General features: G+C 41.1%; 3 protein-coding genes across 4 annotated transcripts in view; all 3 read left to right on the forward strand.

Annotated features, from left to right (window-relative positions):
* Positions 1 to 1,711, forward strand: part of thumpd3 (THUMP domain containing 3) — a 10,901-nt gene extending 9,190 nt beyond the window's left edge. For both annotated transcript variants that reach the window (XM_005741391.1, XM_005741390.2), the window contains exon 10: positions 1,228 to 1,711. In XM_005741391.1, coding sequence (XP_005741448.1) covers positions 1,228 to 1,419 — 192 coding nt within the window. In that variant the 3' untranslated portion in view covers positions 1,420 to 1,711. The remainder of the gene's footprint in view (positions 1 to 1,227) is intronic.
* Positions 1,712 to 2,831: 1,120 nt separating this feature from the next.
* On the forward strand, positions 2,832 to 10,245 carry LOC102210935 (prostacyclin synthase). The gene is made up of 10 exons (XM_005741392.1): positions 2,832 to 2,931; positions 3,483 to 3,606; positions 3,869 to 4,044; positions 4,505 to 4,648; positions 5,015 to 5,142; positions 6,155 to 6,336; positions 7,930 to 8,086; positions 9,145 to 9,326; positions 9,707 to 9,858; positions 9,991 to 10,245. The coding sequence occupies exons 1-10, from the start codon at positions 2,873 to 2,875 to the stop codon at positions 10,139 to 10,141; spliced, it is 1,455 nt and encodes a 484-aa protein (XP_005741449.1). The 5' UTR covers positions 2,832 to 2,872; the 3' UTR covers positions 10,142 to 10,245.
* Positions 10,246 to 11,413: 1,168 nt separating this feature from the next.
* Positions 11,414 to 26,282, forward strand: part of LOC102211232 (potassium voltage-gated channel subfamily B member 1) — a 41,412-nt gene continuing 26,543 nt past the window's right edge. Inside the window, exons 1-2 of the mRNA XM_005741393.1 lie at positions 11,414 to 11,726; positions 12,523 to 13,188. Coding sequence (XP_005741450.1) covers positions 12,634 to 13,188 — 555 coding nt within the window. The 5' untranslated portion in view covers positions 11,414 to 11,726; positions 12,523 to 12,633. The remainder of the gene's footprint in view (positions 11,727 to 12,522; positions 13,189 to 26,282) is intronic.

The raw sequence follows: 26,282 nt of genomic DNA on the forward strand, positions 1-26,282 counted from the left end.
TTTCAAATATTATACACAACGCTTTCTTAAAAGTAATGCAGTACGGTACTTAATTATTCCCAAGGGAGAGGAATTAGTAATACTACTCATTATATTATTTTCACTTGTCTTTATAAAATGACCTGAAACGCATCATCTCATAATTACCATTTAACAGCATAAACCTGAGTCCCACACACCAACACAAATCTTCAAAGCGATCGCCACGGAGATTCTACTTTAGAAACGTGAACAAGTAGAAATGAAGGCTTCAGCCTGACTGCTCATCGCTACTTTTCTTGAACTTTAGGGTCTGGCTGCTGGGCTGGGGTCAGCATTCACTCATCTTTAACATCACTCTGGGTTCTTGGCTAGCTTAGCGTTTGCATGCTCACAAAGAGCCAAAGTTTGCAGCACAATGCAGATGGCCTTTTTTGTCTAAAATGCTGTCGACCTTTTAAGATAAAGTATTATCCACACTGTATCCATATCCACCACTATTTTCCTCCTCCAGCACATGACCGGGATGAATAGGCAGTCAGAATTCCAAGGAACGAAATTACTGGGAACCGGTTCTCGCTTCCTGCACTGCTGACATGCCCTGAAAAAGTTGAATGCAGCGGGGAGAAGGTGTCGGATTTACATTGTAGGGTTGCGTTAAAACAGATGATTTTGCAATGTTTATGTATTGTGTTAACAAATCAACATTGTATGTAACAATAGATTGTTGTTAGTTGTACAGTGTAGTTTAAAAAAATCCTCCTCTCCTAAAATATCACATTTTCAAACCAAGCAGTACTGCAGTGAACTTTTTTTTTAACCTAAAAAGGTTTGAAGGGTAACAGGAATTAACCTTTCTAACGCAGTGAATAAAATAGTGTGTGGTAAGTTCCCAGCTTTACTCAATCATAAATGATTAATGCCACCAAACTGGAAAAAGCCAGTTCTGCTTGTTTGTTTCACCACTGCTATCCTTTAGCTGTTTAAAAAAAGGCTCATGTTTTATATGTTTACGCTGCTCTTCAAGTTTAAAGTATTTATGGTCGTTCTACTTAATGAATGATTTTTCCGGTTGAATTTGTCTTGAATTGATGTCTAAATAATCCCTCAGATGTTTAAGTAATGTGGGTTTAACTTTGCTCCGTCACGATAAAAAAACCCCACTTTCATTCACTGTTTGTCTATAATTTACATAAAACAAATGTCTAATTTGTTAGTTTGCCTTCATGGGATTTATGTCGTCTCCAGGCTATATCGAGGATGGGAGGGCTGTGGAGGAAGCTGCACACTGTTTGGGTCAATGTCGGGGGTTTACATGCTGGCGTTTACCTCCTCAAGCGGACCGGGGCGGTGTTTGGCCAAACTCCTGAGGATGTCCATGAGTCACGAGGAATGTGTAACACGCAGGGGGATGAAAAGGAAGACAAGGAGCTCTCCTAAGTTACACCCAGCATTTCAGTTGTGAATTTAAATTGAGCCCAGGTTAAAATGATTTTATTTATATTTAGCAATTGAATACTTTTTTTTTTTTAACAAGTTCTCCGCTCAAGCATGCCAAGCAATTTTACTTTGTAAATCACCAAGAAGCTGTCATGATCTGCAAGTTTGATGGTTTTTACACTGTTTTCCTAAAGGTTGTTCACCTGTCATATTACTGTTCAGAATCCTGCTGAAGGTTGAGGCTGTACCCCTCAAATTAAATGTGTCCACTAATAAAGGCTCACTCATATTATCACTTGATTTAGTCATTCTTTACACCGTTTGCAGCAGTTGTCTCAGTCCACTCTTATCCCAAACACAGGACAGGAAAATGTTTTTTACCCCTCAGCTGTAAAAGGCTGATTGCTGTCACTTCACCGATGAGGTGGGTGTTGTGGAAACCTAAGTTTGTGAATTTGGGAACAAGGCGACAGGATTTGTAAATTGATACCATAAGTATATCTTATGCTTTTTGAATCTCAGTGACCTTGACCTCAAGGTCAAAGTCAGGTCACGTTTCCTGGAAATGTTTTGAATGCATTAATTATAAAAGGAAGTCACCTAGGGTTTTCAAGTTGTTATGGTAGGTGCACCTAGTAAGGGGGAGAGGGGTAACACTGCTTCAAGTGCTCTCGATTGGGGTGTTCACCTTCCTTTCTTTAACTTTCACAGTCAACGTGCTGACCTGAGCATAACACAAGAAGAGACATGATGAAACATTACTTAAAGAAAACAACTGCATGCGTGAGTGACTCAAGGAGAGTTACAGCATTCAGCTACAGTCTGGTTCTTGCTGGCAGATTTCTGTTAACCTCCAAAGAAGTGTGTCAGACTCCAAGAAGCAGGAACTACACACACTCAAGGGATATTCCCGAGGAGGAAAAACCAAGAAAAATGTTTTCAGTTCTTATGTGAACCTTAATTTAAAAAAAGAAGAAGCGAGCCTTAATGGAAACGTCACTTTCAGTGTTAAATTTCATGTGGGCCAAACAGGTTTTGGCACCTGATATGAAGCACTGCTTGCCACTTTTTCCACCTTCCCACACCTCTTACATTTTTCTTTCCATAAGTGAATAAGAAACAAAGCTTGTTCAGGCTTTTAGGGTCACCTTACTTTTTTTTGTCTTTCTTATTATTTCTTTGGGAGTGTCTGAGAGACGTGCAAAACTTGGTCCTAACGCAAACGAGACGAATGACGTTCGAGTCCCTCGTGTCACTGGGTCACAGTTTAGACAAGAGACTTTTTTTTTCTTTTTGTTGTGATGACGCCATCAAATATACAGTGGATAATGGCATGGGAGTTAACAATGACACTGTTATGACTGGGGTTGAGCAACGGGTTGGTATAAATGCAGTGTGAGGTCTCAGGGTGCTCCAGTGACACTCCGAGCGAGCGCAGACGTAACAACGCGAGATGATCTGGACCATCCTCCTGCTCGTCCTACTCATTTTTATTCTAACAAACAGATGGAGGTAAGTAACTCATTCATCCACATGTTTTGTTTATAAATGAATGACGTGCTGTTGTGAAGTCGTGTTTTCTTTAATATCTGAATTTTAACGCGCAATCCCCGTGAAATGTTAATAAAACCCGGCTTGAATTATTGGGGATTGACCAGGAGCGAATCTGTTTCTTAGTGGGGCTTTTCCCTGCTCCGGTTTGAGGAATGCTGTTAAGCTGTGTGCTTAAACAACTCTGAGCGTCACACCTCACTGGCTTTTGTTTTGCTTTGGTGAATTACGAGCGACAAAATCTATGATGTAGTTGTGACTTTTCAGCTAATTCCAGTTAATGCTATTTGTGCTTTCCCCCTCCATAGTAGGCTACATTCATGAGCTAAAGATTAGTTTTCGCTACAAATTCAAACGGATGTGGAAGACTAAATAAAAAAGAAAATGATAATAATAAAAAAGATTCCAGTTCACTTTGCTGTGAGGAGGAAATGAGTCAGATATAACTGTTGCAACATGCTTTTGTAAACATTAGATTGAATGCACAATTTCTTTTATTTTATTTCCTTTAGATGCAAGGGGGAACCACCTTTAGACAAAGGAGCTATCCCGTGGTTAGGTCATGCACTTGAATTTGGAAAAGATGCATCCAAGTTCATAAATCGCATGAAGATGAAGCATGGTGACGTTTTCACTGTGAGTTATAATTATATGCATTTACATATTCAAGTTTAGATGCATAAGGAACTGTGATTTTATCCTGATATAAAACGAAAATTTCATAGTTTTGTTTGTTTGTTTTAAATATACTTTTAAGTAATTTTCCATGTAGCGGGATCTTTTTACGTTGGAGTCATTCAGAGCACTTAAGGAGCACTGCCATCTGTTCAGTGCATTTTCTAAAGCATATACAGATGTTTTAAGATCCTTTACTCAGTGTCCGCTTTTGGCGCTCCAGGTGCGAGTTGCTGGCCGCTATGTGACGATGCTCCTGGATCCACACTCCTACGACACAGTCCTGGGTGACTCCGATTCCCTGGACTTCACACGTTACGCGCAGGTGCTGATGGACAGGATCTTCAGACTGCGCCTCCCGTATAGCCAGCAGGCTAAATCAAACGAAATCATGAAAAGGTACTGAAGCAATAGCAAAAACCATTTTCTTTAAGTTTTCAATTTCATTTTTATGTTATTTGGGAAGTGAGAATCTTCTTGGAAATTCACTGGTTAAGGTTTTATAAGTACTAACACTGAGGATATTCCTGTAGAGCAACAGCACATACTTGGAAATCTATTTTAGGTCTTAGTTTGTTATTGTGCAGAACTAACCGGCATGCACATTTTTTCATTGAAGGGTGGAGAAAATCTTTCAGCGTCATAGGTGAATTTTTGGGCACTGTGCTTCTTCAGTTTGCGTCATCCATTTTTCTAATTACCCTGCCTTTATAAATTAGCTCAATCAATTTTTGTTTTCGTTTTAAAATAATGTTTGCTACAACGATGTTTTTAACAATCAATTATTGTCAGCTGATTTGCAAGACTAACCCTCAGCAGAATGGCGTTTAACCTTTTCTTTAATGGTTTATGTCTACAGGCACTTTGTGGGAATGAACTTGGCCACTCTTAACAGCGCCATGAGCAGAAACCTGCGAGCCTTGATGAAAGCAAAGACGACCCAGAACCAGAAAGACTGGAAAGAGGAGGGACTATTTAATTTCTCTTACAGCTTGTTATTTAGGTATGAAAAAGCCTCATCCACCCACACACGCGCACTAATGCTGTTAACTATGTCAAAAGAAGAATGTCAAAAGCTTCCGACCAAACAGTTTACACACCGATCCATCCTGTGGTCATCTGTTTGTAAACCCAGCAACAAAAATGTAGGATGACCACGCTGTGTCATAAAAATGCGTGTGGGTCACTTTTCCGGTTGAACATTTTTGGCTGATGTGAGTCAAAGGTTGTTTTAAAAATGAAAGCTATGGGGATCTTTACTGTGTCATGGGGACTAAATGGAAAAGTACCATTTATAACTGTGTCATGTGCTGGTTATCTTCTCATCGCCCACACACTCACATGTTTTGTGTTTCTTCTTTCCGTGCAGGGCGGGGTACCTGACGCTGTTTGGAGGAAAGCAGAACAACAACCCCATAGACCCTTTGAGTGTCTACGAGGAGTACAAGAAGTTTGATGGTCTTCTAGTCAAAATGGCAAGGGGCACTCTCAGGCAAGGTAAAGAGATGAACTTCAAAATCAAAGGAGCACTTTTAGTTGATTGGCTGTAGAGGTGCCAGCCTTCCCGTAAGCATAATTAGATGACACTGCAGTAATCTCGCCACTCAAAAATAATTACAAACATTGTTGTAAGCTGTTTCATCTAGGAACTATTTACTGTTTACTGAGCTACACCCACGAGCAAAATAATGGTCCTTTAGTCAAGAGGGAAGCTGTAAATATGTCACAGGTAGACGTACGCTTCCTTCCACAGGCTGTAGCTCTGTAAACATAGCTCCCGCATGTGACTGCTTGCACCATGGTTTGTGGATTTTGCTTTGGAGTAATTGAGTCATGCTTGTGAGATTTTTAAAAAAACCTTTATGGCATATTGGGCACCACAAGATGAGTGCTATTTAGTTCCATTATATTCAAGAGAAGGTGCACATCTCAAAATGAAACCTGGATGAAAATCTTCCAGATGGATAAAGAACATTACTGTCTGGAGAAAAAAACATGTAAATTTAGTTTTGGGTAGAGTTTTGTGGTTAACTTTTACTAAATGAACACTAAAAGAAGCATGAAGTCGTGAGTGTTACTTGACGTCACTGTTTACATCATGTCTCGGTTAATGTGGTTTGACATCACCACTGACTGCTCCCATAGATTTGTTTTGTGGTTACCATGGTGGGGATTGCTTACTCACGTGCTTACATAGTGTCTAGGAGTTTGTGTTTCTAAAGACTTCGTCATCACATATGCTGCGATGTCACTCCGCTCATAACTTACTTCATTATCACAACACAGAGCCTGTCGCCTCAGGACTTGGCCCTCGTTATTGTGTACAATTCCATCCGTTCCACCCATTACAAAAATAGCAGAAGCAGCCAGTTAAAATATTAGTGCGTACTTTTGTGCACGTATGCAATAGCATATTTTTGTCTGGCATCTTGCCCAGTGACATTTACTGTGACCTCGTCTGTGACCTGGTTCATTCACTCACTTAATGATGTTTATATGTGTGTAACAGAGGAGAAGAAGACAGCTCAGAGTGTTCAAAACAAACTCTGGGAGCTTCTGGCTCCAGCAGGTCTGACTGACGATTCGGGGTCCAGCCCTTGGCTGCATGCCTACAGGCAGTTTCTGCAGGAAGATGGAACCGATGCAGAGATGCAGAACAGGGCTATACTGATGCAACTCTGGGCCACACAGGTGAGTGAGACAACCTAGAAATGTTGGCCTGTTTGTACAAACGAGGGCTTTTTTGGTGAGCTCACTCAAAATTAATTAATTGTGTCCTTTGTGTCCAAAAAAACTTTATTTGGGCGGGACTGAAATACTCTTCTTTGGCACATGAGGGTGCTGTTCACTACAGATTACAAGGATTAAGCACTATGAGACAGATAATGGTACAGAAGCTGAGTGCACTTTTCAGTGCTGTCGCAGTATTAGATATGACTGATTAACTGCTGAGGTTAGTTTTATTCAAGAGTCAGTATGAAAATAATTAGCGCATGTGTTTGTTATCAAGTAGCATGTACATATAAAAAAATAAATTTTCATATTTTTTAAAACAAAAAGTAAAGCTGGGCTAGTGAGCTGATCTTAACTCCTTGAAGCTGGACTTTGACTCAGAGTCTTTCTCACAGCCCTGCTGGAGAGTTTATGTCATGAAAGATTTATCATATATGTGTTTTGGCCTATACAATAAGCCATTTGCTGTTTTATGTCAACCTGTTTTGTTTCTGTTTGATTCATAACACCCATGAACACATTTTCAAATGATTCAAAAAAGAAAAATCAAACACATTTGAAAAATGTGGTCAGGATTTGCTCAACAGTTAATGCAGCAACAACAAATGGTATGTTAAGAAGCCAAAACATCTTAACTTTAAACAGTGGCGTAATTTCCAGGGTGGTGTCATTAATCAGACCCAACTAATATACCCCCTCTAAAATTGAATTATATTGCATAAATAAGCTGTTGATTTTCTTTACTCATTTCAGGAATTACCTATACCTATAATACCTATACCATATTCATCTAGGAATTTGCCCCGATTTCTTTCTTTTTTTAGACAGAGATCTTGACACACACACACACACACACCCCACCCCCCACCCCTTCTCTTCAGCACAAAGTCACGCCAATGACTTTAAATATAAAGAAAATATTTGTGTCTGGGAAAGCTCTTCCACACTTAGGACTGTGATACATGGGCCAGATGTGTCCTGGCGACAAATCTTTTTAAAGGATACACAAGTGCTGTCATCAGAGATGCTTATGTTTGGTAAAGTGATCATTAATAGTCTTATTAGTGTATTTCCAATAAACTAACAGCCAATTTTGTGATAATTTATTCACTATGTTATGTTTTCCCCCTAAGATAATAGCACCATAGTTTGCTATAAAACTGAATAGCTTCAGTGTCCTGTCCTTGGAAGCAAGCAGATGGCAGGGGACCTCAGGTTTCCAATGGCTTTCCTTTTTAAGTAAACCATTACTGCACTGTGCCTCTGCCAATAGTGAGACAATCCAGAGAGTGGCTCTTCTCATCCCAGACATTCTTATTTTATTATTTTCCAGCAGTGCAAATTCATTACGTTTTTTGTTTTAATGAAACTTATATTTCAATAAAAATAATGGCTTGTTATCACTTCAACAGAAGGTTGTGTAAGTACTCAGGTTGCCGTGTGATGTTTTTATTTGCCGTTACCAAATAACCACCTGCGCTGTCACTATGCAACGCCAGAGTGAGCGACCTTATCATCATCCTCCTCATCTGAGTCTTTGTTTGTTTCCAGGGTAATGTTGGTCCTGCTGCATTTTGGCTGTTGGGCTTCTTGTTGACAAATCCTGAAGCCCTGATGGCAGTAAAGAGGGAGTTTAGCCAGAACACACAGATGGAAACCACCACAGGGACTCCCCTCATGGACAGTCAAGTGAACACCCCAGTGTTTGGTAAGGGCTTTTCTCCAGCCTGTGTAAACAGTAGGTTTATCATAGTGTCAGGAACATAAACAAGATGTTTGAGTTCCTGTCCCCCTCCCTTTACGTAAACTAGCTGCCCCCACAAAAACAAAAGGTTTGAGCAGCAGGTGGATGGGACTGCTGTGTGATGACCATAATGGGGGCATCAGCTCTTGGCAGCATCATATATGTCCAAAAATAGAGAAAAAAAAACAGTCTTAAAGTGTTTAGAGCAGTCTGACCACTTTTGGCTCACATAGACAGATTTGATTATTTAAATGGTAAATGGTCTGTATTTGTATAGCACTTTACTGAATCAATAGCCATGTTTAATATGAGCATGTACCACTGTGCAGCACACAGAAAAAGAAAATAAATAAAAGCCTCATGTGCCTGCCCACTATTAACAAGCGGCCACCACAGTGGACAGAGCCACATATTTGATTTACACAGGATTCTCTTCCTGACATGACCCTCTCAGGGATTTGTCTCCTCCCAGTCTTGAGCCTGAGAGCTTTAAGCATTAGGCCCATGTGTTAACCACTACACCAATGAATGGCACAATAATAGACCCCCTTTAACAGGTGCATCCATCTATTTTCTCTAACTTATTCAATTCAAGGGCAACTAGAGCTTATTTCAGCAGTGAGACGCAGGGTACACCCTGGACAGACCACCAGTTTGTCGCAGGACTAACACAGAGATAAAGACAAAATTTCACACTTGCGCCCATTTTAGAATCACTAGTTAACCTGACATTCATGTCTGTGGACTGTGGGAGGAAGCTGGTATGCCCACAGAGATCCCACAGAGGAAAACAGCAGAGAAAGTAGAACCCAGCAACTTCATGCTGTGAGGCGATGCTGCTAACCATCACACCACAATGGTGTGCTTTTAAGAGCATGACTGCAGTTTGTTAATAGCAAGATGGTAGTAGCAAAAGAAATCATATAAAGTTTAGAAATACTGCAGATACTGACCATTTCTTTAATAATAATAATAATGATAATACTTTTTATTTGAAAGCGCCTTTTTCAACCCCCTCTCAGATAGTGCCTTGGAAGAAGCACTGAGACTCACCGCCGGCCCGTTCATTACAAGAGAGGTAGTGCGGGAAAAGACCCTCTGCATGGCCGATGGCCGACGGTACCTGCTGAGAAAAGGAGACAGAGTGTGTTTGTTTCCCTACGTCAGCCCTCAAATGGACCCTGAGATCTACCACGAGCCACAGGTTTGTCTTCCTGTCTTGTTTCCAGTCTCTAATCCATGAAAATCTCCCTGTGCTGCCAACAGGAATAGCAGTAATTATCTTATGGACTCATTGAAGGCAGAGTTAAGTGTAATTAGCACCTGCGGTTGTTTATGTAACATGGAAACAACGCCTACACAAAGCTTACCTTGTGCTACCCAGCGAGAGGTCAAGTCCGGAGCTGTGGGCTACCGAGGGATTAGCAGAGCATGGGAACAGAAAATGAGCTGATGGGTGTGGGAAGGACATAGCAGGGCATACTTAAGAAATAAATGTCAGACAAATGCCAATGCATTTGAGTGATTATTCTGATATTACTTGCATCTAATAGCTGCTTTGCAAAAACTGTGTTTCCTTTCCAGAAATACAAGTACGATCGCTTTCTGAGAGAAGACAGATCTGTGAAGAAGGATTTTTATAAAGGAGGGAAGCAGCTGAAATATTACACTATGCCATGGGGTGCAGGGACCAATGGCTGTGTAGGAAAGCAGTTTGCCATCAATACCATCAGACAGTGAGTGCCCTAGATTTATTTTTACTCTACAACTTTAGGGTCGTTGAGAGCCTCAAAACCTTCCACGCTAGAGTTTTACATTTCTGCTCCAATACCCTAATTCTGTGTTTTATCTGTGTTTTTCCTCGACAGGTTTGTTTACATGGCGTTGACTGACTATGATTTGGAGCTTTGTGACCCAAATGCTCAGATGCCAGAAATAAATACCAGCCGTTATGGATTTGGGATGCTACAACCTGAAGGAGACTTGCCTGTCCGATATAAACCTCGAAATACTCACTAGGAAAATGAGCAAGAACAATTATATGCACATTTCAACACAAAAACTTTGTTTATAGTGTCTCTATGTCCTTTGTAATTGTATATTTTCTTATTTATGTAATAAAGTTTGCATTTTTCTTTGCTATTTATCAATAAATATAAATAATATTGTAATCCTCTGCTGTCAGTCTTCTTTAGAGAGGGTGTTTTGGATGTCCATTCTACACCTACCATTTTATTTTTCAGTAAAACCTCATAAGACACTGAAAATTGCCTTCATTTAGGGGGAGGAAACAGTAAAAACGTGCGCACTCTTTTTTGTCAGCTGCAGAGACTGAGTGTAATGAAGGGACTGCCTGTACTGTAAACAGAGCCAGTCACACATCTGTCACACTAACACACGCCTGCTGTTTGCGAAGTGAAGTTTGGATTTATACGCTGTTTGGAAAGCAATGATCAGTCACTGGCAGGAGATGATAGGTCACAGATTGTAAAGCACTGTGCAGGTCTTCAAAGGACAACAATCTTGTGTGTTATATCACTTATTGCAAATGGAGGCGTGGCCATCTGCCACATCAGTTTGTGGTGAGGGGAGGAAGAGAGCCAGAGAAAAGTAATAACTAATGATGCAGAGTGGTCTATAAACACATAGCGAGTGAGAAAAGGTGAAGCCCCCAACAGCACATGCCTGATCCAACCTAACTATATACTCTGTCAAAAATGAAAGTTTAAAGCCTAATCTGAAAAGCAGAGAGGATGTCTGTGTCTTAAATCCAGACTGGCAAATGTTCCCGCAGACCTCACTGTAATTGTCTTTTAAATGTTAGCCCATTGTGTGAAGATTAATGAGAAACTTTTACAATACATCAGGCCACGCCACAAAACCCAGACTGTCAGATTGTCCTCTCCAAGAGTGAGTTAAGTAGCTGGCCAATCTTCCCTAATGTCAAATATTGTATTTTAATATTTAGGAAGCACTTAAGGATCGAAGAGGTACTTACAGCATGTCTCTTATTTATTGTGATGTGAGTGCAGAGTGCAAGTATCGGCTTTGAATGACAAGTTGCTTGATTAATGCTAACTCCACAGATTGTCTAACCTGCATGAACTTTGTGAAAGGTTATACTTTGTCCAGTTCTGGCCAGACATGTGAGTTTTGTAGCTCTATAACACTCCAGCACGAAGCACTGATGCACTGAGCTATTACTCGCTGCCTGGGCCCGCGAGGGTTAAACTCACACAGCCTGCGCCGCTGGAGGAGCCCGAGTGAAATCAGCCCCTGCAGGATCCCGTTCACAAAGGCGCCGGCTAGCACGCACGCACACTGTGAGCAGGTGGAGGAGACACACCAGGAGCATTCCCGACTAACTCTCAGGAGCTCTACTTGTTGATTCGCTTCCGGAGCGGTGCACAGGGCAGACTGGACGTGTTGATTCCTGCAAAAAGCACTTATAGTTTTCAACATGTCGGTACGCGGCTCATGATGCCTCCATCAGCTCCCAAAAGAGAGCAGAAGAGCCGGAGAGCAGTAACAAGTTTGAACGCGTTTAGTCTCGAAATGTTGCTGATGCCGCTCCTTGAGGTGAATCGGGATATAAAGAAGACAGGTATGCGTTACGTTTATTTCTTTGTCGTGTGCGATCCTGTTTTCGTTTGTGGTTTAAGTCTTATAAGCTTTGTGATTTTGTAGCGGACTTCGAGATGCTGTGTCCTGTTCGTTTGGCGTAGCTGGCCATCGTTACAACATGCGCGAGTTCCACTTTCAGCTCATGTGGGTTACTTTAAAAATATATATGTAAATGCAGTTTTGCTGAATGAGTCAGTAGGCATGTTTGACTAAAGGGGTAAAAAAAACAACAACTTTATATCTCAATTATTCCTCTTTTGACAATAACTTGTCGTTATGTAAACCCCGGGAAACCCTGCACTACTGTGAGGACAGTCCACAGAATGGTCTTAGAGGATGATACAGTGTGTTATGAGCCCTTAATCAAAGTTGATAATCGGCATTAGCCCAGCTTAATATCACTCCAGAGAACAGTTCAACAACGTATGCTTATAACAACACCTAACACAAGTGCCTTTGGGCCGAGATTGATAGCTGAGACGTTTCAGCACCGGATTTCGTGGACAGCGAAAAGACGGCGGTCCTGGGAGTGATGGACGTTTCAGCACCGGACAGCGCTCGCAAGTGGAATCCAGTTTATCATTGACTCCGCTCCCCCACCCCGCCATCCTTGTCAGCAAGAAAAGCGGCTGTACCTCTTAAAGCTGATTAAAATATCTATTTGGTTCTCTGATGAGTGGATAAACCACCTGACATTGCTATTGTAGGACACCAGCAGTGCCCGTTCAGCAGCACCCACATTAATTTCCCCCCCTTTTTCTTCTTCTTTTTGTCAGGCAAAAGAAACGAAAGGGGACCCTGATGCGGTCATCTCCAGGACCATGTTCTTTTAATCCACCATCCTGCATCTTCCAGTGTTTTCAAGTGACCCAGTGACTTGAGTGAAGATGATCAAAACAGGACCTCGGTTGGGCACCACGCTGCCGCCGGATACAATTGACATCATCCGCAGCAAGACCCACTCCCGCCGGGTGAGACTCAACGTTGGAGGTCTTCTCCACGAAGTTCTGTGGAGGACTCTGGATAGGCTGCCCCGCACACGTCTGGGCAAACTACGAGACTGCAACACCCACGACTCTATCTTGGAGATATGCGATGATTATAGCCTGGATACCAACGAGTACTTTTTCGACAGACACCCCGGCGCCTTCACCTCCATCCTCAACTTCTATCGCACTGGGAAGTTGCACATGATGGAGGAAATGTGCGCGCTCTCATTCAGCCAAGAGCTGGACTTCTGGGGCATCGACGAGATCTACCTTGAGTCCTGCTGCCAGGCCAGGTATCACCAGAAAAAGGAGCAGATGAACGAAGAGCTCAAAAGAGAGGCCGAGAACATGAGGGAGAGGGGAGGAGAGGAGTTTACTACCACGTGTTGTTCCGAAAAGAGGAAGAAACTCTGGGACCTCTTGGAAAAGCCAAGCTCATCATTTGCTGCTAAGGTAGTGTGCCACTCAGCATTTTTTTTCTTACAGGTGTTCACTTTGGCACAGGAAATCAAGTGAAAGTAGTGGGTATACTGAGAGATTGTGGCATTAGCAAACAGCCAGCAAGGCTTCTGTCGCTTAAGTTTTAGATAATCGTTTCTCCATATTTGGATCCTGACGACGGGTTTAATTTTAGAAATCTTCTAAAGACAAAAACAACAACAAACCAAAATAAGAGAGGACGTGAATTCCAGTTTAACATCCAGAAGCTGGCGTAAATCTCTCTTTGGGACTAGTTTGATCTAATGTCTGACTTTCTTTTGACCTGAACCAGGGCTTTTAAGCTGTCACTTCCCGCAGCTGTAGCACAGAGGGGAGAAAGAATGAGCGATGGATAGAAAAAGGTGTTGTTGTGCTCAAGAGGTGAACTTCAAAGCTGTCTGCAAAGTTGCTTATTCATCACTCTCTATTCAAATAGTATAGCTGTGGAAACTAATTTTGTTAGCTGTTCTCTGATCAATAATCTAATGCCAACCAGGTGCGCTTTCCTTGGAGAAAGCGCCGGATGCTGTGTTCTCCGGTGTCTTTTAGCATGAAAACATGACAACTTTCATTATTCCCCTTCACAGGTTCCACTCTAGTGTCTCCCGCGGTAATTACTGAATGTTTGTTTTAAATGGCAACAAAGAGGATGAAGAGTTTCATCAATGTCATAACTGCGAGAAGCCTCCATGTGCACATTATGTATTTTTAGACATCATCACACAACACCTCCTCCTTCCCACTGTCACCCCCCTTGGCTTTATTAGCCACCTCTGTCTCATTTCCAGTTTAGTATTCAATCTTCCAGCTCATTAACAGGCTCACAACACAGTGCAGGAACAAGAGAAGTGCGCTCCTCTGGATCGATGGATGTTGTCGTGTTAACAACTTTTTTAAGTGAACCAACTCGCCAAAGATGTGACTGAATCAGTATTCAGAGTAAATGTTAAAAACAAAACCGGTTCCATGTTAAAGTGTGGCTTTTTGTGAATTCTGCAAATTCCTGTTTAGTGTTTATTTCATTACTAAACAGGGTGAAAAGGAGGTTTTTCCAGACTGAATTTACTTCCTTTTTTGTGTCATCTCAAAATGCCTGAAATATATCTGGAAGACAGGAGAATGCCTCCCCTATGGAACAGCACGCTAAGTATTTTAGAAACAAAAGATCTCATGGCAATATCATTACTCAAAGAAATCTCAAACACCTCCTTGAAACAGGGGTTCCTGCATAATTTATGTAACTCGTCTATTCAAAGAACCTACTCTATCTCTGACCTTGAATTTCTGAAGCTCCTAATTATTTGTCTTTAATATTCAGCCACATTGCTCAAAGAAATTATGTCCCATTATGACACCACCCTCCATTTCTATGCCAGACCTTCTGTCAACGCTGGAACAAGCAAGCATTCTTTGTTCTTCATGTCAAATCCCATTAACAATGCAGTTTAAACAGATCATGTTTGAAAACACAACAAAATCTTCCTATCTCCAATGAAATGTTTGTCACTGAGGGTGTTATAATTTTAGTGTCTGGCCACATATTTGTGACGATGGCAAAAATCTGTAAAGATCTACCAAGTTCATTTTGATGAGTAGCAATTTCTTTCTTTCTTTATTAACAGGTGATAAATAACAGCCTTCCCCGACTCACCAGTTTAGCAGGCACTCTTTGTTAAATGTTCACATAGAAACATTTCAATATTTATTAGCACCACCCTTTACACTTATTGTTGAGACTGCAGTATTTAATTATAACTGAAAGCCATGTTAAAATATCACAACCTCAGCAACTGCAAAATCATTTTTACATTTACATTTTTACCTGTGATTACTTATTAAAATAGTTTGTTCCCATTTCTTCAGATGACTCTATGTAAAACGCCAAATATCACAGTTTGACAGGCATAAAATAGTGTATTTGCACCAACAAGGTGATTGCCAAAGAGTTATTAGCCAAAAATTTGGCATATCTCAGCACGGTGTGCAGTGTTGAGAAACCTAGACAAATGGAGGACAAACAAAGAAGTGGCAGGGCTAAAAAAAAAACTGAACAAAAAAAAGACCAAGAGGAGATGAAGAGTATATGAAAGTCATGTCCTTAAGAAAATATCCAGCAAAGACCTGACATGGAACCTGAAAGATGCACCTGGCCCTTCAGTTGATCATCTACTGTTCAGTGAAGCCTCATCAGAAATGTTCTCAGTGGAAGGGCAGCTGCCAAGAAGGCATTCTTAAGGAAGAGAAACAGGTAGAAAAGGCTGAGGTATGCCGCATTACACAGGACCGCACTACGGAGTAAGAAACCCAAATTTCAAATTTCATTGTACAGAGGAGGTCAGGAGAGAGAGATGTTTAACAGCAAGTGTCTACAGCCATCTGTTAAACATGGCGGGTGAAAATATAACAACTAAACTAAAAGAGCGACTCAAAGAACTAAATAAAAATTAGCTACCAGCCTTATATGTTATATTCCACACCTTGTGAATGTAAACAAATTTAACAGGTTTTACATGGAATAATAAACTTGAGCACAGTGAGACTAAATGTGAAAATAAATGATTGAGTCTGAATAAACTGAATCAGCTTCTATTCACTGCTAGTTATAAAACAGATCAGAAGCATGACCAAATACTAATTGTTTACATTGCAAATTCACGCATTACAAATTCATGATACGCTTGTGACATTGTCCACAGCACAATTATTTATGAATAATCAGTTCAATCTGGCATTCGTGTGGAATATTTGAAAACTATTATACACAGGTTTCAAAAAACATTTTGAAGCATCATTTCCAGCTCATGTATTGCCTCTAGGTTCTTTACATGCATTACTGTACTTTTCAACACTGGTACATGACCGTTTTCCACTAAGGCTGTGCCATCATGCTTGAATTTATTACACAGCCCAATAGTTTGAAATAGGTGGATAATTTATGTCCGTCCGTGCTTATACTAGTATATAGCACTGAGGTAAACACATAAGAACATTTGAAGGAAAGCAGCTAGAGGGTAGTGGGTGTTGCTGAGACAAATAGAGGCTTTACCTTATGGGGTGTACAGTGCTTTAATATGGGAAAGAGAAAAGTCCCCCCCCCAAAAAAAGTCCAACTGAGGCTAAATAGCAGCCATTAAATGCAATCTTGTTCCTAAAGCTTAATTGAAAAGTTGCATCAGTGAAGTGGCTAGTTCCCAAACACATACTCTGCCTCATTTATTTTTCAGTGCTGATAAATTTTTTATTGCACATTAACAATGCTTGACTTAATGCCAGAGAGACAAGGTGTGATTCAAAATGTCTATAGCCCCAGATGTCTTCATTCTGGGCCTTTTGGAGTTATAACCACCCCCGAGGTTATAACTCTTTTCCCCATTTTTCATATCAAAGCAGTGAAGGACACATGCAGCACTTCATAGTTTGCACTCATGTTTGGGAGAGTTATGAATAGTTTTGCAAACACTCAAGTCTGGATTTGTAATTGGTCCATCCTAAACATAAACTCTCCAGTAATCATTCCATCAGTAACAGATAAGCTCTTGTTGATACAGGCAAGAGTATACCGAATGTTGTAATATTTATAGTAGTGTGGCCTAGTGGCATGAAAGAGTAAGCAGCTGTGAATGAAATCAGGCTATGTAATACGGCAGATCCCAGGAGAGCTTCTGTTGCTCAGCTCTCCCCGAGGTACAGTTCAGTCTCAGAGGAATCATGGCCAATCAATAAATCACTAAGTCAGGATTTGGCATCAAGCAGGCCTTACTCTAAACCGTGAAACAGTTTTCTGAACATTTTGAGCCAAAAGTAGCTATTACCAATATAACAAGTATTTAGCTCAAGCAAATTTAATTGTTTGTTAATTAATTGAATTCTTACTAAGTAGTTAGAAATAATTTAAAAAAACATTTTAAATGCCTTATTTTTATTTGAATCTGCAAGCAACAGGCAGTATCAGAAGGCAAACATATATACTGTAAGCATAGACAGAGCTACGTTAGCTACCTAGCTTGGTTAGCTTGTGCTAATGCTAGTGCTGATCTAATTATTGCTATCAAAAACACAATAAATAATGATAGAATTTCACTACAGCAGCCTTCTTGAACTGCTTATACAGTTGGACACATAAGTCATAGGAAACCATAGCTTTTTTCTCAAATAGTTGTTTTTAAAAATGCTCCAAAAGGCACCGCCACCACAAACACGTTCAAGAGGTCAAATTTAGCAACAATTAGCGTTTAGCTACCTACTCGTGTCAGCGTCCACTATCATTCAGTTTGGGCATTTTGAAATGGGAGCAAGCTTGTAGTGGCCGTTCGAGGAACTGTACTTTCAGCCACTTTGTCAAACTCATTGTTAAGGGTACAGAGGAGGTTGTTAAATGTCGTCTTTGTGGAGGACAGAGTCAAAGGATATTTCATAAACCATAATGATTATTTTCAAACTTAATGCGAGCAGCTGCTGATAGCTGATGCCATGTTAAATTTCATTAAAAAAAAAATGGGGCACATAAAATCTTCCCAAAACAGCCTTTTTTTGACACTCGCACACTTGAAATGTAAGTCCCTGTCTTCTCAGCGCCTTTCAGTGTTGCCTCTGTACACACTGAAGCTGTGGACCAGAACAAGATACTGAGCAATAAAAACTGACACTTCTTTCTTTTGCCTCAGCAGAAGCTATTTGAACTAATTGCATGGAAACATCTCCTCCCAGTGAGCCCGAGACAACCATGACTAGAGGCATTTAACCGAACTTCTTAGCACACATCAGATATGCCCGACTTACTTCTCTGTAAGCACTTTGCTGTGCTGTTTGTGAAGTCTGAGATCACTCTGTGTGTCTGAGGCTATTGGCTCAGAGCACTGTGCTCTATTACCTGCTGCATATTCACCCTACACGGCTCGCCAGATGACTTTTCATACGGATGGGAGGAAATCAGTGGCAAATACATTAAGATATGAAGTATACTGAATTTATTTAAGAAACGCTCTAGGAAAGCCTAAGATGTATGACTTCCCAAGGGCCATTGTCTGCTGATACTGTTGCCCTGCATGAGGGAATTCACTCCACCTCCAGTAGTGTGTCACAGGGAGCGCAGGAGGATCGAAAGAGATGTGGCAGTACAGTGACGGTGACTCTGTTGTTGTTTTCAGCAGGAGCTTTGTAATGGAACAGAGAGCCGCCTCTGTCTCTGTGCAGCTCTTTCTCGCCCTACCTTGCTTGTGCTGTTTCTGTGTGTAAATATATGCTTAAAATCACACTTAGAGCTATAGAACCGTCTGCATTTTATGAGTTGCTTTCTGGAGTCGTTGCAGAGTGAAGCAGCTCTTCCATTGTGCTTAGGTGAGCTTTCAATAGCCATAAATCAATGGTGCACAGTTTCACAGCTGCCAGGCTGATTGCAGTGCCATATAGCATTAACTGGGATAACACAGAGTCACGAGGTTCTCATCCTTGCTCCTCCATCATGCTCACTGTCACACTCTCATTATTTAAATGCAAATAATCTGATCAGCATATAAGCAATCGTTATTGTGCAAACTATAAACAAAGATTGAAAGGATGCTATAACTGTATTAGTTTTATTTGTGTAAATGGAAATAGATAATATCTCACAATCACACATTTAGGAAAATTCCTCTTAAAACTGGTGCCACAACACTAAGATAGAGTGATGTACATTTTTGTGCTCCCTTAGACGAAATCTGGCTTGCACTGTGTCAACTACACAGGCTCTAATTAAGCTGTGCTCTAAACTTAGGCATCAGCATTATTGATCTATAACAAGCCTTTGATGCTGTTTGATCAGCTGGCAGAAATTCACCTTAGGAAGTAATTGTCCCATCAGAGTGGCTGCTAATCTATAGAGAAGATCTGCCCATCTGTGAGCCGCAGACATGTGGATTAAATTGTTTGTGTAGTGGTCGCAGTGTGTTCCATATGCATCTTCTGTGGTAAGCCTGAATGATTTAACAGAGACTTCAAAGCATTATGTTGCAAGCAGCACTTCCTCCTTGCATAAGAGCTAAGGTTTAGTTAAGGTGATTCTTGAAAGCTTTATTACTACTTTCTAGCATAACAAAGTTGAGATCTTGAAGAACTGCACTGTTCATGGAAGGAAAACCAAGTTTCAAGGAGCGGAGCTTCTATAAATGGCTTCCCTCATTGATGAAGGTGCTGTGTTTCCAACATGGACACGCTGCTCAATTTGCCTGCCAGTATCTGTCTTCTCCTTCTGGACCTCTTTTATGGTTGGCTAATTATGTGACTATACAAATCACTCTATGCACAAGGCTGCTATGCATTAGCTAGTTTGTCCCATGCACTGGGTCATATATGTTTTCTATCTGAAGTAATGACATGTAAACCAGCAAAATTAGTGTCACGAGCTGACAGCAGCCTAAGATTTCACACAATATGTTAATGAGTTCATTTAGAAACTCTGGTTAATTAAACACCTCTGGCATACGCTCGGTGTCTTCCTCGGCTCTACTCATTATAAGTGTGGGTTTTTTTCCCATTTTTATGCATCGCATGACTGGGTGTGAATGAAAGGTTAATAATTGCTAATCAGTGCTTGCTCATTACCATCAACAGTTGCAGCTACAGCCACCTGTATTCAGTTGAAAAGCTCTAAAAGCCCATTGTACACCAGCAGCTTTTTCCTGTCAGCCAAAAATAAACACTCGGTTGGGAAACAATGAGCCAGGCGTTTGGTGAAGGGCAAATGAAGAAGAGCGAATATTAGACAGGGAACTGGAGGCTGAAAAGTTTCTACATTAGCTTACAAGGCATTTCATTTTCAGTAAAAGCGATTCTTGACCACATGCCATACGGCTGAGAGCGGCTGGCCCGGGCTCGAGTCCGACCCTTTGCCTCATGTCTTCCCCCCTCTCTCTTTGTCCCTGCTTTCCTGTCCTCTTCTCACTGCATCTCTCAAATAAAGCTGAAAAAGTAAAAATAATAATTTTCGTGGGAGATAATAATTCAGTGAAGTGAGCAGGTAGAGTTAATACACTCAACAAAAATATAAACGCAACACCTTTGTTACTGCTCCCATTCCCCATGGGATGGACGTAGAGACCTAAAATTCATTCCAGATACACAATATAACCATCCCTCCCAAACAGTGGTCACAAATCAGTCCAAATGTGTGGTAGTGGGCACATCTGCTATATTGAGATAATCCATCCCACCTCACAGGTGTGCCACATCAGGATGCTGATCTGACATCATGAGTAGTGCACAGGTGTACCTCAGACTGCCCACAACAAAAGGCCACCCTGGAATGTGCAGTTTTTTTGCGCTATTGGGGGTCTGGGGACCCAGAACCGGTCAGTATCTGGTGTGACCACCATTTGCCTCATGCAGTGCAACACATCGTCGCATGGAGTCTATCAGATTGTCAATTGTGGCCTGTGGAATGTTGGTCCACTCCACTTCAATGGCTGTGCGAGGTTGTTGGATATTCGTGGGAACTGGTACACGCTGTCGTATACGCCGGTCAAGCACATCCCGAACATGCTCAATGGGTGACATGTCCGGTGAGTATGCTGGCCATGCAAGAACTGGGACATTCTCAGCTGCCATCTGCCCTGAACAATGTGAACCATGATTCATCCGTGAAGCGCACACCTCTCCAACGTGCCAGACGCCATCGAATGTGAGCATTTGCCCACACAAGTCTGTTACGGCGACGAGCTGGAGTCAGGTCAAGACCCCGATGAGGACGACAGGCATGAAGTTGAGCGTCCCTGAGACGGTTTCTGACAGTTTGTGCAGAAATTGTTTGGTTGTGCAAACCAATTGTTCCAGCAGCTGTCTGGGTGGCTGGTCTCAGACGATCTTGGAGGTGAACCTGCTGGATGTGGAGGTCCTGGGCTGGTGTGGTTACACGAGGTCTGCGGTTGTGAGGCCGGTTGGATGTGCTGCCATATTCTCTGAAACGCCTGTGGAGACGGCTTATGGTTGAGAAATGAACATTCAATGCACGGGCGACAGATCTGGTTGACATTCCTGCTGTCAGCATGCCAATTGCACGCTCCCTCATTGCTTATGGCATCTGTGGCATTTTGCTGTGAGACAAAACTGCACATTCCAGGGTGGCCTTTTGTTGTGGGCAGTCTGAGGTACACCTGTGCACTACTCATGATGTCAGATCAGCATCCTGATGTGGCACACCTGTGAGGTGGGATGGATTATCTCAATATAGCAGATGTGCCCACTACCACACATTTGGACTGATTTGTGACCACTGTTTGGGAGGGATGGTTATATTGTGTATCTGGAATGAATTTTAGGTCTCTACGTCCATCCCATGGGGAATGGGAGCAGTAACAAAGGTGTTGCGTTTATATTTTTGTTGAGTGTAAATATTGTATTTCAGTAAAGGAAAGAGTGCTTCCTCCTACTTTTAGGAAGAAGTAGGCAAATGAAGGCTTCTGAAAGCTTTCATTACTGGTTTCCATGGAGGGAGGTGATCTACTACGCTACATTAGCTTATCACACAAACCAGCTGGGGCTCGCACACACATGCACCACACAGTCTAACTATATAGTACGTCTTTTTGTTAGACCTACAAAAAGCCATGTTTTATTTTTAGTACAATGCCTTAGCTTATTTTTCGCATGCTGCTCGCTGATGTAACTGGGTTTGTAGCTGCAGAAGTTTTCACTGATGCTGACATTTAAAAGGTGACAGGTCAATAGCAATGGGATGGAGGCATGACTACTTTAATGCAGAACTTCATTCATTATTCAGGCAGACTTGTCAGTAAGAGAACATCACTCAAGAAGATGCAGAGTGGTGTGGGGACCTGTGATACAACAGAACTTTCCAGAGAGTTGGATGTTTGAACCCAAACTAATTTCCTGCTACAGCTTTTTTTTTTTTTTTTTTTACGCTACATTTGCCAGTGAGGTTTTCATTGCTCCCTTGGCGGGCTGTGATTGAAAAGGTCAGTTTCTAGCCACCCTCTAAGAAAAGACTGGCTAATGTCATGAAATTCTGTTGTCAGTCCAGTGCATTTTTTGTTTTTTTGACAGCAGATATATATTCCTGTGGAGCTTAAACCTGTGTAATCCGTCTCTGAGGCATTACAGACTGTTCTTTACATGACGCTCTTTGATGTTAATCCTCTGCCTTCATCCTAACTGAAGTGCTACACGTGTGTTAACTCACTCCTGTTCAGGTGGTGACAGCAGAAGATAAAAATGGTTTTTGCATTTCATCCTCAAGCACCTAGCTTTCAAACAATTGGTGAAGAAGCACAATGAAGCAACAAGGACGTTCAGGGCTCAACTGATTGGACGTCAGCATGACTTTCTGTTTTGACAGCTGCAGAATCCAGAAAATAAACCTTCCCAGTGTTGTGTTTCTAGAAACTAGCCTCAATAATAATGTGTAACTTAACCCAAGAAGTTAACATGTTGTTATTATAATGAAATTTTGGTGTGGTGGTCTTTTCCACGTAACTTGCCAAGGGACTGGAGATATAAATTAGCTTTAAACTCTGGGACAAAATATTAAATGTCCCTTTATTCAATGAAACCAATATATTTGTTAATTAACAGCTGTAAGTATTAACATCCACAGCTAAGCCCATAAACTGTAATCTAAATTTGGTGTGGTAAGCCAAGTTTAGTTATAGCCCACTGATGGCTCTAAAAATTGTTGCACATTACAAAAAACAATCACTTATGTCCTGAGGTGCATAAAAAGCTGATGATTGGTCTAGCAGTGGGCTACATTAATATGAACTCAGGACAAGATGAGGTCTCAGACTAGAAATATACATTTTTAGTGAAAAGCCCATTGTCACAGCTTTTCATTGACAACTTATACGGTTGCTCTATGACAACAACAGGATGTGCATTTCCCGTACGAAAGCTTACTCGATGTCTTTTTTCTGGTATTAAAAAAATATGTTTATGCCTTTCATGTGTATCTACGCGTACTTTATTTTTCTGTCTCACTGTGCGCTGCTCTGGACTGTCACAGTACAAAATGAGGGCAAAATAAACCTGCGATATGCTTTCATACACTCCAAAAATATTTATGCCCAAAATGCAGACTTCAAATAATTTGTTTACATATATTCTTTTCCATGTAATTTTGTTAGCACAGTGTAAAATATTAAAAATTACGGAATCTCATCAGATTAAGTATATTTGTTGGGTACAGATTCAGTTTATATCAAGCATATTTTCCTTAATGATTAATTATTTGAGTAAATAAACCATCAATTTCTTTATATTATACTTAAATTATTGCTTCATGCATATGAGGGCCTATAATTAATTTTTGTGTGTGCGTATGTCTAATATTCAGTGCTGGGATAGTACAAACCCTCCTTCGTATGTTGTTTTATTAATCAATGTAACATTTACACTTAATGCCCTGCAGAACCTTCACTTTTGACCCACTTAGCCTGAATTTTCCTTCAGGAACAATGTCTTGATGTTGGATCTCTTGGCAAGTGTTTAATTCTTGAGAAAAAAGAACGACTCTTCCTAAATGATTTATTCTCAGTGAAAGAGCAGACAGAGAAATGTAGTGTAATTACACTCCTGCGGTTTACTGCTGTGCTGAGCTGAGCGTACGGTATCTTTGGAGTAATGCTTATCTCCTGTAGGCTTCCTATTTAAGATGAGACAGGTCACATGATACGCAGGGGTAGACAAGGTTCAGCACACACACTCAAATCAGCTTCTTCCTTCTAGGTCCATTATCTTATTGTTGTGTGTGCCTGTCATGACAAGATATGCCGTGGAAGAAGAAAGTGTAATGTTGTGCTGAATGACAATAAAGGCTGTACTTAAAGTGTTTTCACAAAAACAAACCAGCCTCTGAAAGACAGCATGTAAAAAAATTCAAACCGCAGCAAACAACAAAGTTCACATTTCCTTGGAATAAAATGCAGTCGTGGTATTTGAAGTTCCTCATCTTTGAAGGCAGGAGTAAATCCACGTGCACACTGCTGCTCGCAGCAACTTGCAGCCTGAGAAACAGTAATTACCTGAACTTGATACAGAACACCTAAAAGCTCCATGAACAAATGGTCAACGACAGGGTTGAATTAACAAAAGATCACCTCCAGTGTCTTGCTGTGGGGCATCACTCTACTGCAGTATGCAGGCTGAGTTAAATAAACGACTCAAGTTACAGATGTGCCGAGCATATCACCTTGGATCAGCAGGTTCTTGTGCATAAAACAAACATCCTGATCCAAAATACAGTTTCTAAATGCACATGATAAAGCGGTGGGGGGGGGACTAAGGCTTTAAACAAGATGTGATGGAGATAAAATAGCTATCGAGCGACAAGAGAGAGCAAAGTGACTAGAAAAAGCACAGCAAACACAGGAACATTTACACTTCTCATTTTACAGCTAGAGCTGTGTCCATTCGGCTTTTAAGCCAAAGCTTTTACTCTGGTTGTCTGTCACGTGAGGACGATTCATTGAGCCCCCTCGTGAGGTGTTTGCTTGGCTTCTGAGCCTTTATATGGGAAATGTAGCTCTTCAGGTTCGACTGGTTTCAGTGGAAATGATGCAAGAGATTTTCCACGTGGCCCTGTTGTCACAGATTAAGCCGGGATATGGACATTATGTCTTTGTTCTGTTTTGCTTTTTTGTGTGTTTGTTGATCTCATCACCACTCTGTCAGTTTGGACTTTAAAGGTTGCACATTAGCCTGTGCGTTGGCAAAAGTTGTGTAGCCTACTCTATCGAGAGAGAAACTGTCTTGGAGAGTTGAGTTCGATTTTTGAATCAATGCAGCCTCCTACTCCCTTTCACTCTTATGGAACAAAATAAGTCATTCAAACAGAGGGAAGGCAGAATCAAAAACCTGCCTGTATATGTTTGTTTTGGGGTGTTTTTAAAAACAAAAGCTAAAACGAAAAAAACACACAATTAATTTGCACGAGAAAGCCTGACGTAGTATTTTCACACTTTTATGCCCTGAGGAGATGTGCTGTGTTGTTAATAACAGAGTTTACCCAAAGACATTTAGAAGAACACTGCAGCAGTGAATCAGTTCTTAATTTTGTGCAGGGTGTTGCCCACCCTAATGAGCCGTCGCTCGCACAAAGTTATGAAGCCACCTCAGACTGGCATCCAGCCCAGCCCCACCAGATTTCCTACCATAGCACGGTAATGACACTCTGCTCCCAAGGGGCTTCTATAAATAAATGCACTGTCACACACATGTGGACACAGACGCGCAGGTACACAAACACACATACGTACACATTTTCCCATCTTGTCACCGGCTTTCTGTTTCAGCCTGTTATTTTCACACTCATTCCCCCCGTGAAACACACGCACGCTCATATCTTTAAATAGACACATTGATGTTGTAATTTAGTTGATTGTTTGTGACAGACTGGAACCCTTTTTTTCCCTTTTTTTTATACTGGGCAACATTGAGCTATTTGGAAGTCATCGAATTTCACCGTGAGCAGGCTGTCAGATTCAGAAGAATGCTTCATGTCTAAATCAGCAGAACGTACAGCAGAGGTGTTCTTTGATACCGAGGCGAAGACAAAAAGGGAGTGTGAGGGGGGATAAGACAGGCTGACGCTCAGCTGATTGGTGTAATAGCGCCGTGCCTGAAGACGGAAAATGGTCTGAAGGTGGTGTTTTACAGTGCTCTTTACTTGCTCACACTTTGTGTAAAGGAAAATAAGTTTAACGAAATGTAATTTTATTTGAATTTTTATATGGGGAGATATCCTTTATCGATTTTTGTTGTCATGTGATACATGGAGACTTCAAGTAGCTCCGGCAGTGCTTACCAACAAGTTTAAATTAAAAGAGAGACTGACAATTTTTGGTTATTATTCATCTTTAAAGCCACAAATTTACACTATTCACATAGCACATACAGTTGTATATGTGGTTACATTCATATATATGCATTTTAACAGTAAAATATGGGAACTGTCAAAACTGTGACTATAGCTATGTCACGCTAACAGTATCCTGATCCTTTCTATATTTACAGCACCTACATCTATCAATACATGTACAGCACATGTTGATTTTATCTGGTTGTACTGATAGCATAGA

The sequence above is a fragment of the Pundamilia nyererei genome, unplaced genomic scaffold, assembly GCF_000239375.1.
Source record: "Pundamilia nyererei isolate P.nyererei 1_Seehausen unplaced genomic scaffold, PunNye1.0 scaffold00110, whole genome shotgun sequence".
In the NCBI taxonomy this organism is placed as follows: Eukaryota; Metazoa; Chordata; class Actinopteri; order Cichliformes; family Cichlidae; genus Pundamilia; species Pundamilia nyererei.

What these genes read in the sequence shown, in the direction of transcription:
- LOC102210935 (XM_005741392.1), top strand. Translation starts at nt 2,873, where the DNA reads ATGATCTGGACCATCCTCCTGCTCGTCCTACTCATTTTTATTCTAACA. An exon ending in TCTTACAGCTTGTTATTTAG is followed by an intron (nt 4,649 to 5,014) that starts GTATGAAAAAGC and finishes CTTTCCGTGCAG; the next exon opens with GGCGGGGTACCTGACGCTGT. An exon ending in GCCATCAATACCATCAGACA is followed by an intron (nt 9,859 to 9,990) that starts GTGAGTGCCCTA and finishes TTTCCTCGACAG; the next exon opens with GTTTGTTTACATGGCGTTGA.